Source organism: Oncorhynchus kisutch, linkage group LG6, assembly GCF_002021735.2.
Source record: "Oncorhynchus kisutch isolate 150728-3 linkage group LG6, Okis_V2, whole genome shotgun sequence".
NCBI lineage: Eukaryota > Metazoa > Chordata > Actinopteri > Salmoniformes > Salmonidae > Oncorhynchus > Oncorhynchus kisutch.
This window is the reverse complement of record NC_034179.2, coordinates 77,667,810-77,684,379: the sequence shown is the minus strand read 5'-3', so window position 1 is coordinate 77,684,379 and position 16,570 is coordinate 77,667,810. Positions and strand designations below refer to the sequence as shown.

Genomic DNA, 16,570 nt, shown 5'->3' with positions numbered 1-16,570 from the left:
GTGATCAAATACTTATGTCATGCAATAAAATGCAAATTAATTACTTAAAAATCAAACAATGTGATTTTCTGGATTTTTGTTTTAGATTCCGTCTCTCACAGTTGAAGTGTACCTATGATAAAAAAATTACAGACCTCTACATGCTTTGTAAATAGGGAAACCTGCAAAATCGGCAGTGTATCAAATACTTGTTCTCCCCACTGTACGTAACAAGAAAGAGAGATTTTTCTCAATTCTAAGTGCTGTTAAATAAAGTTGCAGTCACCTCATATATCAAGGGCACTTCTTCACAAACACAAAACACTCAGATATTACAATTACATTACTGTTCTTTCATAATGGGGTTCAACTTCTGAACAGTCTTCTATTTGTAGGACATTTCACAGTTCAGACAAATAGTCTCTGAGAAAAATACTATGGTGTAGAATGAGCCAATAAAACTCAAGCTTGGTGGAGATGAGTTGATGGTCTCGTATGGCTCTGGATTGTGCACAAATGGGCAAGAAAGACACATGAATGAGAAATCTTCCTCCTTTTCCTGCTTTTCTTTCCAGAGCTTCCATTTGTCTTTGAGCACACAGTGGTTTGGTCAGCGGTATGAGACTTTCTCTGCCTTCTTATGTCTTTGAGGTTAAAAAAATTAAATAAGATTGTCCAGGTAGCTTATATAAAATGTTTCTCTTACTCCTCTGCTCTCTCCTCTTAAAGCGTTTGTGTTGGCAGGGAACGGCAGCACTACGGTCAAGCCTCATCATCAAGACTCACAATCTGTCTCTGAGGGGAAGGAAACAAAGAGGAATACATTAGGTCACTGAACTACAGCTACTGTACAACATACAATAGGCTACATATGCTAGTACAAAAACACTAGCATACTCCAAGTGACATTGAGATTGAGTGTGTATGACAGATTGGCCTCTTACCGGTGGGTAGGAGTAGCCGTCTGGACTGTGGCTCCTGCATATGTGCACCTGGTCTTCAGTGGTCTTCTGGTAGACTGGGTTTTCAAAGTGAATGGTGTTGGTGTTCTTCAGCCTGTAGTTCCTCCACAGCAGCACGGCACCAAAAGCCACCAGACACACAATGGCTGAGAGACAGAGAGAGAGAGACATACAGGTCAGAGGGGATTTGTTGATGCTAAAGTGTTTAAAAAAAATCATTGGCGTGTAATAATCATGCTAACTGTCAGTGATGTTAAAGCATCTTACCTATAGGCAGCCCGATGTATAAAGCTGCAGGGGTTGAAGGGGCTGTGGGTATAGCAGCAAATTCATGGCGGATGTCTGAAGGGCAAAACAAGACAGATTTAGACCAATGATACACCATGTCAAAGTGTGATGTTCCAGGAAAGTCTCACCTTTAAAAATATTAATTGCTGATAACTCCTGCATTTAATGAGAGCACACATTTAAGTCATGCTTACCCTGAGTGGTGATTTGAGGCACTGTGGTAGTCTGGGCCTGGGGGATCCTGGGTCTATCTGGCTGGGCAGGCTGGGGGTTGCGTGGCACAGGCTTGGTAGTGCGGGGAGGTGCAGGCGTAACTGTGGTAGCGATGATGGGGGCCTTAGTGGTGACGCGGGCTGGAGGTGCAGTGGAGGTGCGGGCGGGTGCCGGTGGGGGGTTGGAGGCGGGAACAATGGGCTTGACTGGAGCTGCAGGTGTTGGTGCAGCTGGTCAATATACAGATAACACTTAGGTTAGATATTATACAGGAAGCAAGGGATCATATATTTCCTCTGTGTTATGCTACATAGAGAGGCTGAGGGTGCTAGCTAGATATATATACCTGGTACACATTTCCTCATGTCTTTGGCCAGCAGCATGTTGTCAGGGCATGCACAGGTGTACTTGGGGGAATGTAGGCCCACCTGGGGGGCTGCCAGACACATGAACTCACAGCCTCCGTTGGCCACCTTGCACCAGTCCCTGCCTGGAGTGGGGCAGAGGGGAGGAGGGGATAAAGTCTGAGGACTGGTTTGTCTCAATAGAAAGCACATTGCTATTGCTATGCTACTGCAGCATTGTAACTTAATTGTAATAGTCTGAGGCTCCAGACACAAAAATAGCACTTAGAATAAAATGCATCCCTGAGGTGCAACCGTCACGCCAAAACCCATTGGTGCCTAACTCCAAGGCTACTCTTGCATAAACAAACTACTGATCTAACTAACTATGGGAAGATTAAAAATCTGAGAGACCTGATACATACCAGTTGGCTGTTTGAGGTTGTGGTACAACACAATGTCCTCTGGGGATACCAGGTGCTCTGCCACAGGCTTGATGTCCCTGCCTGTCACACGGTTGGCACTCAGAATGGCATTGTTGCTGACATCTGTCCAAAACACTCTTTCCTACACACAGAATACACAGTACTCCATTTAAACATTTCTCATCTCTGCATAAACATATGAAATATATATGGTTATCTTCAGACTTATTCAAAGTTAAAGTTGTAATTTTGGCACTCACCTCAAACACAGTGATGCCTAGGGGATGGGCTAGCCTGTGTTCATCTATAATGAGTGTCCTTCGGCCGCCACCCTGGACGTCGATACTGGAGAGGGTGTGCAGCTTGGAGTCCACCCAGTACAGCCGCTGGTTCAGCAGGTCTGACCAGGGGATAGGACAAGAGAAACTAGTCAGACCAGAGTGACCATGCAGAAACACACACACAATTATGCATGCGCACCCTCACACACAAAGGTAAGTTATGAAAGTGCTCACCAAGGGTGATTCCATTGGGCCACACAATGTCGTCTGTGACCAGAGCAGCACGGTCTCCTCCGTTCAGACCTCCCTTCTCAATCTTGGCTGGAGTTCCCCAGTCAGTCCAGTACACGAAGCTAGGAGGGCAGGAGAACACATTTATTGAAGCATGCCATCATTCAACAGATATCCTGTGAAGGCTCAATGTTTCAGTCATTATGCTCATTCCTGAAGCCAGTGTGGGACCTACTTGCTGTGGGGGTCGACCACAATAGCGCGGGGCTTGGCCAGGTCATTCTGGAAGAGAGTCTTGCGACGGCTCCCGTTGGCAGTTGACACAGAGATGCTGCTGCGGATACTGTCGGTCCAGTAGATGTTGCCGTGGACCCAGTCAAAGGCGATGCCCTCCGGAGCTTCGATGTCGCTGTCAATCACAACTTTGTGTTGCGCTGTGTCTGCAGCCAAGTCCATTGAGGTGCTGGATTGTAGGAGAAGGGTGGAAAATAGAGAGAAAATATATTTATTATACCATCATCGTCATTCTAATCATCATCCTCATCAAGATATCACTAGGAGCAATAGGAATACAACAGGGCTCTATGGATAAAGGTAACATGGAAGCTTTGCTCACCTGTAGATCTTCTTCTGGGAGAGGTCAGACCAGTAAATCTCCTTGGCAACCATGTCCATGTCCAGAGCCACTGCATTCTTCAGGCGGGGGATGACACGCGTGTACTCACTCTTGTCCAGTGTCATCTTCCTCACCTCATGGCGATTGGTGAAGAACAGATAGGCTACAGTGCCTGTGTGATCAGACGAGAGAGTATCGTTCCAATAACTGCAATGCATGACCCATGACAATATAAAAATAAACTTGATCAAAACATGAGCAAAGTAAGCATTCAGTCTTTCTGATAAAATAATGTATATGTTGAAAGATAATGATTAAATAATTCCACTCTGAAACCTTATAATAGTATGAAATGGATTAGAATCATAAAATTATAATCTGATGATGTGTGTAGTTTTAGTCAGAATTTGATGAAACAATGTATCTGTATAGTGGAAAAACACAGACTGTCTGAGCAAGGCGTAGTTTAGGGATTGAACCTCTATGTGTGTGCCGAAGAAAAAAAACAAGAACAATTCAACTGTGTTTGGACCGACCTGGCTAGGCCTCTGGGAAATGTCTTTTTATTTATTTATTTTTTATGTTTTTATCTGTTATTTTACCAGGTAAGTTGAGCGATATGATAGCATAGGGAGTACTTCTCAAGGTTTCCCTAATCTCGGGGGAATGGAACTGTCGGCTGGGTAGTGATACACAGGGGTGAGAACTATGGAGAAGGATAAAACTCACCTACTGTTTGTGTGTATGTATGTATGTAGGATACCTACTGTTTGTGTGGAAGTATGTGCGCAGCTATAAAATGGATGTCTTTGTATAATGGACTTCAGAACGTTCTCGTGAATAAACACTTAGATTTTTGTAAGCTGGGACTCTTGTCTGCTTCATTCAACCAGAATCTTACAAACTCTAGATTGCAGACTGAGTAAATTAATTGAAGTTTTTGAACATTGATAACAAAATTCACATAACACTTTCTTAGGTCCAATACTTACCGATGGCCTTGCAGGCTTTAGTGGCTGGGTCGACCTGGTAGCCCTCCTCACACTCACACTTGTAGCTGCCCATATGATTGACACAGATCTGGCTGCAGATGTCTGGGTTGGCACACTCATCGATATCTGTGGGAAGAGGTACAGAACAGATATGACGTCTGTGTAACTGGCACAGTGTTGGAGAAGGTAAACGGTGGCGTAGGGTCAGACGAAGGGTGTGTGACAGTAACAGCACTGAGTCATCATGGCCCCATAGGGAAGTGGTCCAGTCAGGACAGAGACCTTCTCACCCCAATAGCACCAGCTTTACACTGCCATACAGGATTGAACTAAGGCAAAGGTATCAATGGGCACATCGCCTGGCACTAGGCCAAAAGGATGTACAGTCTGAAGTCCACATTGGCAAGGACATCAGATCCAATATGGCTGCTGATTGAGCCAACTTTTTGGGCTCTGTGGACACACATGCAGCTATAGTGGTAAGGAGTTTTACCTTCACAGCGTTTCTTGTCCGTCAGGTAGTAGCCGGTGGGGCATTGGCACTCATAGCCGATCTTCAAGTCATTGCAGATGTGTGAGCAGCCGCCATTGTTGTACAGGCACTCGTTGGAATCTGCAGGGAGGGTTAGAGGAGAGAAAAGTGACAGTTCAACACACCAGTCCACAACTCCTTCTTTCTTTCAGCAACCACAGCTAGATAGCATTCCCATGGTTTCCATCCAACTCATTTTACGTGAGAAGCTAACCATAGGCAAAACAATATTCCCCCTATGTACATGTTCCATCTTCATACTCACCACACTCTCTGAGAGGCTCATCTGACCAGTCCCTGCAGTCACGCTGCTTGTCACACACCTTCTCCATACTGATGCACTCCCCACTACGGCACTTAAACCTGGTGGGACCCTTGCAATGGCTCACTGTGGAGGAGAGGAGAGTGTGACTATAACACAAAGGAAGTATTACCATCCCAGTAGGTCACAGTAGTAGAAGCAGAGGTAATAGCTTTATGTGGGGCAAGAGCCTACCATTGACACAGCCCATTTCATCACTCAAGTCTCTGCAGTCGTACTGGCGGTTACATTGGCGACCGCCGTGGATACAGGTGCCATCACCGCATTGGAACTCATCGGGGCGGCAGGTGAGGCGGCCTATGGAGAGAAGGAGAGATTGAGAGGTCAGTCAAAAATTCATATGCAATTTACATATTAAAGACGGAAAATATTAAAGCGAATATAGCTAACAGAAGCAATAAGAGAGAGGGAATGTACTCACTACAGTTGGTCTCGTCAGAGCGATCCAGGCAGTCGAATCCTCCATCACATTTCCAGCTGCTGTGGATACACTCCCCGCTGCCACATTGGAACTCCCGAAGGGAGCAGGGCTTGGGGGCACCCCCAGGGGCTCGAGTCCCACAGTTCTGGGGCCACTCGTCGGAGCCATCCGAGCAGTCAACGTCTCCGTCGCAGGCCCACAGGCGCGGCACACACACAGAGTTGTTGCACTGGAAGGAGGTGGAGCTACAGGTGGTGGGTGGGCAGGAAGCCTCGTCGCTCCCGTCATCACAGTCCAACTCCTCATCACACACAAAGGAGGCCGACACACACTGGCCGTTACTGCAGTGGAATTTGTTATCTGTGCAGTGCTTGGGCGCTGTGGGAGGAACAGAGATGTGTGTGTTAGAGGGGAGCCTCATTTGTCAGGCTTATATCAGTTGGGAAAGAATGGGACTGAGAGGGAAAAGAGAGAGTAGATGAGAGAAGGGGAAATGTTGGGAGGTAAGTTGGGGAGAAGGGTACAATAGAGAGTGGAGAAGACAGGACCACTTACCACAGCTCTCCTCATCAGCTCCATTCTCACAGTCTGCTTTGCCGTCACAGATCCAGGTACTGGGAACACACTGGTTCAGATGTCCACCACAGCTGAACTCTGTGGTTCCGCATGTTCTGGCCACTACAAGTGCAACCGAAAAGAGAGAACAACCATCAGTTACTGAAACTGAAAAAGATGTTGAACTAGAAGTGTGGTTCAATCCTCTATTGTATTCCTATTAGCTACGGCGGTATGTGTTACTCACAGCAGGTTCCGGGGAGCTCGTCAGTTCCATCTCCACAATCATCTGTGTCATCACACACCCATCTCAGCGTAATGCACTTCCCGTTCCCACACAGGAACTGCCTGGTCCCGCATACTGTCTCTGTGTCTATAAGGGAAAAACACACGTACCCACACGGTCAGTTCATGACTATTCATTCTGGTGAACAGCAAAATCTCAAAATCAAAATGGGCTTAAAGCCCAAAGGAGCATTTAACTGACTAACATTTACAACCCTGGATCCATTGTATAATGGGACAATAAATCTCTCATGAATGAAACCAATTGCTGTTCTATTTATTTCTGGGAAGCACACAAACCAGACTCTTTCCCGAGAGGACACTGTATATAGCTGCACACTGATCTGGTACTTGTACTCCTGGCAAAGTACACAAATCAGACGCTTTCCCGAGAGGGGTTGCGTGGCAAGCCAAGCCCATTGCACTGCAAAGCCTTAGCAGGATAGGACAACCGGTGGTATTTCTCTGCTTTATCATCTACATACTGTCAGGTCAGTCAAAAACACAACACATTATTTCAACACCTGTATCCTGGCATAATAAACTACAGGAAAAGGAAAAAGTGTCTGTTTTCTGTAACTCTGTGGATGTTATCTGAGGCAAATACTTGAGCAGATCATAAATCAGAATGTGTAGAGCTAAAACAAAAGTGCCAGAGCAGGTTTATTCTGGTGGGTCTCATTTCCCAGCTTGCAGTCATATGTGACAGTGAGTGGGGGAGGGTCTGGCTGTTCAGTGGGCTATGGCAGGGATGCTGGTAACACATCAACAAAGAGGCAGGGGGATGGGTGGGAGAGGCCCATTATGACCCTCTCCCTCAACATACACACATATACATTTACAGACACATGCAAATTCCAACCTGCCTATAGAGGAGGAATGTGGAGAATCTACAACTCAAACACACTGACACATGCACACACACTCACACACTAACGTTTACACCTGCCATTGGTAGTGGAGAATGTAAATTTTTGTCAGTAATTGGTTGGTGATGACTGAAGACAAATGACAAGAGATCATAGACATACATTACTGGCTGATGTTATGTTCTCCTTAACATCTTCATTATCCTCCATGCAGTTCTGAATGCTCTTCATCCATCAAACAAAGACCTTCTAGACCTCCTACAGCTCTCCACCCAACCCCCTATCTAAATCACCCTAGTTAGTGAACTGGAAGAACCAATTAAGACACTGTACTGTACATCAGTGCCCCTGGCCACAGAGATGACTCACAGCAGTGTCCAGATGCCACTGGGAATTCCTTATTCTGCACTTAGGCCTCAAAACACTGGATGGACACCTGTTTCTGATAGGTGCCAGGGGGAGAAGCTTGACCAGAGGGAGGAGCTTGAATCACATCACTGGTAGCTGATTGGGTCAAGCGGAAGGTTTGCATGATAGTAACAGAAGAGACTATAGTGGGCTAGGTACTCTTTTTACTGACCACTGAGGATGGATTTTCAAAACAGGACAGTTCCAGTGTGAGGTGAACCTTTAGTTTCTCACCAACGGTTTCAGTTGCAGGAACAATAATACCTACTGAATTGCACTACCGTGTTATTTCAAGGATGTAAATAAGGGAATTTGGAAAGATTTAACAATTTATGCTCATTGGAAGAAGGCCCATAGTTTGGCTTACATTTTCTTTACTGAGATATTTTGGTCATAAACTGTGCTTTTTGTTCTGTTCTATTCAACAGATGTCAACAGCAGATCTGGGAAAGTGGATGGAAATGAAATGGGGCCATCTAGTACAGATATTTCTTTGTGAACAAACAGCATGAACATGAGAAGTCAATGTCCTCATTCACCATGTCTCCACAGCTGAACAGGTTACTGCCATTCCAGTTCTGGACCCAGCTGTCCCCATGTAAGAGTGTACTATGAGCGGCTGTATTGGTGGGGCCCTCTTCCATGTGCATTCCCTTTCCTTAACTGTTTTTATCATGAGTGACTTTAATCTTATCTTACCTGGACAAGCCACAAAATAAGAGCAAACCAACACGTGAATGAAAACCCACACAACTGAGAGAGAACATAAAATAATACCCAGATGTGATCACATTTCCCACTGCCATCCCTTGGAAAACAGTTTGGGTTCTAGTAACTCACACAATTAACACAATATGACCCTCTAGGGCCAGGTGAGTATATTGACTTCATACCTGAATCAAAAGCTATCAAGTCTCTCTCTCTCTTTATCATATCCACCTGTCCTCATTCCCAGAGAGAAGTGATGGTCAGATGCAGGCGAATGCCCTGCCTTCAATAACATTTGGTTAGGCTTAAAGTTCAGTCCATCAAAGGCTCGGACTGACAAGGTTTACTGATTAACCTTGGGGAGAAATGTAACGTGGCATACTTGTTTGTCTGTCCTCTGATGTGTGGTGTGTTTAATTGATCTTCCTTTCTCTATCAGGACAAGCTGGAGGAGAAGAAACAGCTCTGCCCACTGTTTGATGAGCTGTTGAAGCTGGCTAATGAAGTAAAAATCTCTTCATATGACACTTAGAAGGCATGGACATGGTTCACAGATAGCATGATAAAGTGATTTGCACAGGCTTACAGTTAATCAGTACCACTTTCTAAATAGGTGATGGAACAGATATTTTTTGAGATGGGGCATGTCATTCTGCAACTACTTTTATTTATCACTCAGCACTCTCCATTTAGTTCCTCAGAAAATGGCAAAAACTGTATTCTTTATGATTATTTGCAAAGAGTTTGAATCAAGTTCCCAGTGTGAGTCTCCCATTCGATGTCACATTCTCAATATATCTGCACGTTACTGATTGCGCAATATGAGGGCTGTCCGCTCCTCCTGATAAGACAATGGACAATGTGAGAATGAGCACAAACTGTTTCAGACTGCTGATGCTCTCACAACAACACAACTCTGTTGTGTCAATGGATAGGAGTGTGAGAGCCAGTTCCAACATGTTCCTGGCACTTTTTCCCAAACATTTCCATACTGGCCACACTAACACTGGAAGTTATTGCATACAGGGCAGATGGTGTTGAACCAATACGTTGGAATGTTGTCTCAGGAGAAATACATAAAAGTCATGCTTTGTGGAGGTGGGGAAGAGGGATTCCTTTAATTCTCAAGGCGGCCCAGCACAATGATGCCATAGGGCCATCAATACATCATGAAAGGGTCAAAAACATGAGTGAACAACAGAGAATCTAGATTGCAATGTGACTGGTTATTATATCAGTTGATGAGAACACATATAGTCTATTGCAGCCTTGCTATGTAGCCTAATTATACAATAATTCACTTGTAATCTGCTGTACCTGAATTTTGGAGATTTTTGCACTTTAAAGCTAGAATGAGCAGTTGAAACAATAGAGCAAAACCCCACCCCTGTTTTGGTAAAAAGCTGAGGGATGCGCCTGAAGAAATGGAACTGGAACTCTCTTAAATTCAAAGACAGAGCCAGACTATGGATGCAAGGACCATCCAGGATATCAACATTATAGTTTGAACCACGTTTTGAGACTATGCAGGTTTTTATTTAGCCTAAATTGTTTACAAACATTGAAGGGAAAAAGCTTATATTTTGGGTTCTGATGGGGTTCAACAGCTGGACTAAGCTCATTAGGTATGTATAAGTGGCACAGTGGTCTAAGGCACTGCATCTCAATGCTAGAGGCATCACTACAGTCCCTGGTTCGAATCCAGGCTGCATCACAGCTGGCCATGATTGGGAGTCCCATAATTGGCCCTGCAACGTCTGGGTTTGGCCAGGGTAGGCAGTCATTGTAAATAAGAATCTGTTCATAAATTACTTGTTTAGTTAAATAAAATGATATTCTATAGGTGTATATATAATTAGGTAGATACCCAGTCATTGCGCTAATGCTAGTTAGCATTGGCTCGCTAAACTACCTCAAACGTCCTTTCATACTGGCCACATGGTATCCACGAGTTCATCTGACTCTTGGGAAGTAAATGGCCTCATTGGCAAAATCCCGTAGTATCCATTTAATTTATAAATCCTGAAATGGATGTAGGATTAAAGCTTTAAAATAACAATAGCCTACTAACAAAATAATTGTCTTGCACAAAAAATGTATTGCACAATAGTGCAAAACTGTAAACTGCCGCTCTTCTCAGCATGCACCACAATGCAAACATCCTTTAGCCTCGCCCGGCTCCAATTCCACAGCAAGCTTTCGGAAACGTCTTGTTGCACATTCTTAAATCTGATTGGCCACGGAATCTCATGGCCAACAACAAATCAGGGGCTATTAACGTAGTTCATTCATACAAATTCCGGTAAAAATAGATCATGTAAATGTATCTAAAGGTAAATGCGAGTGCAATGACAAAATAAATACTCGCCTACGCATTATGTTCTGATAATAATAAGAAACAATTTGTGTTGCACACTATCGCAGCTTCTTCAAGATGCAACACAAATTTGACCTACATTCTACAAATAACAAGCCCCCTCCCCCGTCGTGATGCGTCAGGCGATATCCAAGAGTGGGCTATTTAAACATTTAAAATCGTTTGATAACTTGATCATTTACGATAGACATAATATTTAACAAGAAGGTAGGCTGTGTTTAAAAATATGCTTACTTTGCCACTATGTATTAGTGGAACAAATAACAAATAAACCAAATTAATTGGGGATTATTCCTAACTTAACGATACACTAGAGTAGACCTATGTTAGAATAAAGATACTTACTTGTTTGGACAACACAGCAAGCCAGGAACACCAACAGCACGCACAGCAGCCGCCCCATAGTCTGCAGCCGAATTTTTAAAATTATTTACACTTTACTCTGACTGTCAATAAGGTATTATGATACAGCTATAACAATGTTAAAACGATTGTTTTATTTTAAAGTCACTGCTTCCAAGATATTCAGTTCCTCTGCTCTTATGTTCTGGATTCAGATGCGCTTGGGACGAGAGGTTAGACAAAGATGCTCCTGACAGGGTAATCATGTTTGGCAATATCAGAGCAATTTCAATGTGGTCCAGTGGTGGGTTGGAATGGGAGGAGCCCAAGAAGCGTAGGGCGGGGTTTGGAGTGGTGTGATCTCTGGAATAGAGTCTCATTACCGAAAGGCGTATCTTCAAACGCTCTATTTTACTACTGTTTAACCCTTGAGTTTATTCTTAAAGCCCCCCCCCCCCCCCCCCCCCACACACACACACATACACGAGGCGGGCCAAGACATAGCAATATTTGTCTATAAGCTCATTCTGACAGGCACTTCTAAGTGTTCAAAAGCAGGATCTCCCTGGTCAAAACAATAGATAAAGATTGTTTGAAGTTTTGGTCAAAACATGTTTCCTTGCTTTTCCGTGGAGTTAGTAAAAGTGGTAACTATAAAGGTGATTCTTATAGTGATAGGTTCTACATTTCTATCTTGTGACATTTTGATAAAACTGTACATTTTCACGACTCAGCTCAATCCAGACACAAACAGAAAATGACATAGGCTGTTGGGGTTCCTCGAGGTTGTCCCTATGAAATACAACAGCACTGAGTGGGGGGAGAGAAGAAAAATAAATAGGATGTTAGTGAACCAAACAATAAGCACAGAACATGTTATCAGGTCTATCATGATGGCCTTGATGACTAATTCTCATCTAGTTTGTACTTGCTCTATTTTTAATATTGATCTATCCAATGTCCATCAGTGTGCAATGACGCACCATCTCTTAAACAAAAGACAAAAACACCACAGCCAAACAACTGTGTTTTTCCCTCGTGGTCAGAGCGGCAATGCGTGACAACACAAATAATAGCAAAACAAGAAGTTAGACTGCTCTAGTTCTCATGGGTCTGCTGCACCGACCAGTATTAGTATGACATCCTGCCATGCCTCTGTCAACCAGTAACTGACTACAGCTCCCTATCCTATTTCGGACCAAATAGAACAAGCTAAAAACTGTAATCTAATAGTGGCTTCACATCAGAGTTGAGGATCTAGCTGGAAATAAGATGGCAGGAGAAGCCAAGGCTTTGATGATGACAGCAAATTCTATAGCTATTACCCTCTCTTTCTGAAGCAATGGTGTTTTATTTAGTAACAGAGAGTGGTAACACAGATGTAATCAAGATTATGTCAGACAGATTTGGACCATACTACACTACATCAAGATGAAAGAGTAACAATTACATTTCATGTTACAATACCTTACAAAATAATCATTGCTAATTTATTTTTACTCCAGGATTGAGAATATTTGAGACCAATAATAGGAGTTGACAGTCACACAACTCACTGCCCTCTGGTGAGAGTGGGTCCTCTCAGTGACCGGCCCTTGAATAGCCCACCATGGGGCATGAAAGCTTCTGAAACTGTGCAAAGGAGAACCACAGAAGTGCCTAATGAGACTGTCACTAATTGTGCTGCCCTTACTGCTCCCACTATTGGAATGCTGATGGAGCAGATACAGTGACATTTCACATTCTTAAAATAAAGTAGTGATCCTAACTGACTTAAGACAGGGAATTTTTACTTGGATGAAATGTCAGGAATTGTGAAAAACTGATTTTAAATGTATTTGGCTAAGGTGTATATAAACGTCCTACTTCAACTGTATATACAGTGCCTTGCGAAAGTATTCGGCCCCCTTGAACTTTGCGACCTTTTGCCACATTTCAGGCTTCAAACATAAAGATATAAAACTGTATTTTTTTGTGAAGAATCAACAACAAGTGGGACACAATCATGAAGTGGAACAACATTTATTGGATATTTCAAACTTTTTTAACAAATCAAAAACTGAAAAATTGGCCGTGCAAAATTATTCAGCCCCTTTACTTTCAGTGCAGCAAACTCTCTCCAGAAGTTCAGTGAGGATCTCTGAATGATCCAATGTTGACCTAAATGACTAATGATGATAAATACAATCCACCTGTGTGTAATCAAGTCTCCGTATAAATGCACCTGCACTGTGATAGTCTCAGAGGTCCGTTAAAAGTGCAGAGAGCATCATGAAATGGCTCCCAAGGATGAACCAGACTTGTGGAGTTCTACAAAATATTTTTCAAGCAAAGAGGCACTGAGTTTGTAGGTAGGCCTTGAAATACATCCACAGGTACACCTCCAATTGACTCAAATTATGCCAATTAGCCTATCAGAAGCTTCTGAAGCCATGACATCATTTTATGGAGTTTTCCAAGCTGTTTAAAGGCACAGCCAACTTACTGTATGTAAACTTCTGACCCACTGGAATTGTGATACAGTGAATTGTAAGTGAAATAATCTGTCTGTAAACAATTGTTGGAAAAATGTATTGTGTCATGCACAAAGTAGATGTCCTAACCGACCTGCCAAAACTATAGTTTATTAACAAGACATTTGTGGAGTATTTGAAAAACAAGTTTTAATGACTCCAACCTAAGTGTATGTAAACTTCCGACTTCAACTGTATTGTTTTGTATTTAACTAGGCAAGTCAGTTAAGAACAAATTCTTATTATAATGACGGCCTACACCAGTCAAACCCAGACGACGCTGGGCCAATTGTGTTCCACCCTATGGGACTCCCAATCACAGCCTGGTTGTGATACAGCCTGGATTCAAACCAGGGTGTCTGTAGTGATGCCTCTAGAACTGAGATGCAGTGCCTTAGACCGCTGCGCCACTCAGGAGAATATGAGTGATAAAGTATGGTCACATTTAATTTGCTCTGTTAAACCTACCCTTTGGAATGATTTTGTTAGCAATGCTGAATAAAAAAATAAACGCACATGTGAAGTGTTGGTCCCATGTTTCATGAGCTGAAATAAAAGATTCCATACATTTTCCATTCACACAAATTTTGTGCACTAATTTGTTTACATCCCTGTTTGTGATCATTTCTCCTTTGCCAAGATAATCCATCCACTTGACAGTTGTAGCATAAATTTGAAGTAACTGATTAAATAGCATGATCATTACACAGGTCCACATTGTGCTGGGGACAATAATAGGCCACTCTAAAATGTGAAGTTTTGTCACACAACACAACGCCACAGTTCTTCCATGGGCTGCACACTCGCCAGACATGTTGAGCCGTTTGGGATGCTCTGGATCAACTTGTACGACAGCATGTTTCAGTTCCCACCAATATCCAGCAACTTGGCACAGCCATTGAAGATGAGTGGGACAACATTACACAGGCCATAATCAACAGCCTGATCAACTCTATGCGAAGGAGATGTGTTGCGCTGCATGAGGCAATTGGTGGTCACACCAGATACTGACTGGTTTTCTGATCCACGCGCCTACTTTTTTTAAGGTATCTTTGACCAACAGATACTTATCTGTATTTCCAGTCATGTGAAATCCATAGATTTAGCCACATTTATTTATTTAAATTGACTGATTTACTTATGAACTGTAACACAGTAAAAAATTGTTGCATGTTGCTTATTTATTTCTGTTCAGTATATTTCATTTTTCAGGCGAAGATCCCTCAACAATCATTCCCACAATAGCACATTGGTAGTAGTCAGGGACAACCAAGATAGTGAAGCAGGGCTGGTTAAAGCCCTGGATGGGAGACCAAAGGGTTACTGTAGACATATTAATTCTCCAGTAAGGGGTTCTGACCAGCCTGTTTTTTCTTCTGATAGTGGATATAACTTTGAAGATCTGACATTGTTTTAAATGTATTCTACATAGTTTATACAAGTTTAATCTATTTTGGAATTTGGTTACCATGATAACAAAATCCTGTGGTTGAAATTTCACCCTCAAAACAACAGTTTACATTGACCTTTTTCAAATCCAATGTATTTTCCATATAGATTCCACATCACAACACGTTGACAAATTAGATTGGAACAACGTTGATTCAACCAGTGTGTCCAGTGGGTTGGCTGGGAATGAGAGTCCTTTCTCCCTCACAAGAGAGAAGAGAGAGTCAGATCAGGATCCTCCAGCTGCAGTAGAGCCTGTTGGCCCAGAGATCCATCTTGACAGACCTGGGAAGCATATGCTGTGTAGACATTGGGTGCCTTGCACTAGATGTACTATAGTAAGTTAAAATGAGGAAAGCACTAGGTTCTTGGCATGTAGACTAACTAGTCTGATGTTTCATGTGGGGGCCTTCACCTAGCAAAACATCAGTATGTAGACAACAGGGCAATCCATCACCAACCAACTGGAAGGACTGACATTTATTTCCCAAGACTTAACTATCAAACACCAGAAAACACATGGCTCTAACATCTCAATACAAAATAATAGTTTTATTTCTAATGGGAGGGAAGCATACCACTTTTAGAATTATTTTACAATGGTCTGCCCTTGGACAAATGGATAAGGCAGAGATAAGTGATACATTGGGTGGATACTGAATAATATATAGTAAAATGACTACATTGTCCTCAAATGAGAGTTTGTGTCCAAAACTCAAGGTCACTTCTGTTGGAACCTTGCTATCCAGCTTTCTCTCGTATGTCACGAGTCTTGGAGATATGACAATGTGAGACAACTTGTGCAGATACATGTTGAAACATAACCACTGGTTGCAGCCCCTCCGCCTTGCCCTCCACTCAACCCCTCAAGACAGCTCACATCCATGACACACCCCTTGTTCATAACAGACCGTCTCCTCTGCCTGCCTGCCTACAGAGCAGTGAGAGGAATTGTTCCATTGGCTACTTGGTCCTTCCACCCCTGTGGTGCACCAGCTGTTAATCCTGTACACTGATCTGTTGGTTTCAACCATCACATTCTTGCCCATCTTCCATGTCTCTTCAGATTTCACCTCAACTTCACCACTCTTGACCATCATCCATCCTAGCAAAGAGGCTTTCTTATTGGAATGTATTTCTGATCAATGACTTTTCTTTTTTTAAATCACAAAATAAACCGGCCATGTTAACCTATATACACATAGGATAATAAGGCTAGTCAGAGGTTGGTCTCAGTGCAGTCAGAATCTCTGCCATCATGGTTAATGCGGTGACAGTAGCTCTGTAGAGTCACTTAAAATGAGTTGACAAAGCATTTGAGGAGAGAACAGACTCTACTGCAGATCCATTCAAAAACATTCCACTGAAAAATGACTTTCCACACACAAAAAAAGTATTTGTCCAGGTGTTATGACATGAGCCCATGGCTGGAACAAAGCAGTGTGAGGGGGAGCGGGA

At 43.0% G+C, this 16,570-nt stretch overlaps 1 protein-coding gene across 2 annotated transcripts; it reads right to left on the bottom strand.

Moving 5' to 3' along the window:
• Positions 1 to 111: 111 nt before the first annotated feature.
• LOC109883088 (low-density lipoprotein receptor) lies at positions 112 to 11,426 on the bottom strand. 2 transcript variants are annotated; one of them, XM_031827721.1, is made up of 18 exons: positions 11,154 to 11,426; positions 6,409 to 6,534; positions 6,162 to 6,284; positions 5,607 to 5,984; positions 5,360 to 5,482; positions 5,129 to 5,251; positions 4,825 to 4,944; positions 4,332 to 4,457; positions 3,340 to 3,511; positions 2,959 to 3,186; positions 2,727 to 2,845; positions 2,472 to 2,611; positions 2,212 to 2,353; positions 1,789 to 1,932; positions 1,424 to 1,672; positions 1,209 to 1,283; positions 924 to 1,087; positions 112 to 774 (listed from the first exon to the last, which is right to left on the bottom strand). In XM_031827721.1, the coding sequence occupies exons 1-18, from the start codon at positions 11,209 to 11,211 to the stop codon at positions 742 to 744; spliced, it is 2,643 nt and encodes an 880-aa protein (XP_031683581.1). In that variant the 5' UTR covers positions 11,212 to 11,426; the 3' UTR covers positions 112 to 741. The 2 variants fall into 2 exon arrangements, with proteins under 2 accessions (XP_031683581.1, XP_031683582.1); XM_031827722.1 differs by having other exon boundaries at positions 1,424 to 1,654; positions 11,154 to 11,408.
• Between the last annotated feature and the right edge of the window lie 5,144 nt (positions 11,427 to 16,570).

Bases quoted from the DNA above. Each gene is read 5' to 3' on its own strand.
- LOC109883088 (XM_031827721.1), bottom strand. From the start codon at position 11,211: ATGGGGCGGCTGCTGTGCGTGCTGTTGGTGTTCCTGGCTTGCTGTGTT. The intron at 5,985-6,161 runs GTAAGTGGTCCT...TTCCTCCCACAG, and splicing joins AGCTGATGAGGAGAGCTGTG to CGCCCAAGCACTGCACAGAT. The intron at 1,284-1,423 runs GTAAGCATGACT...TTTGCCCTTCAG, and splicing joins GCCTCAAATCACCACTCAGG to ACATCCGCCATGAATTTGCT.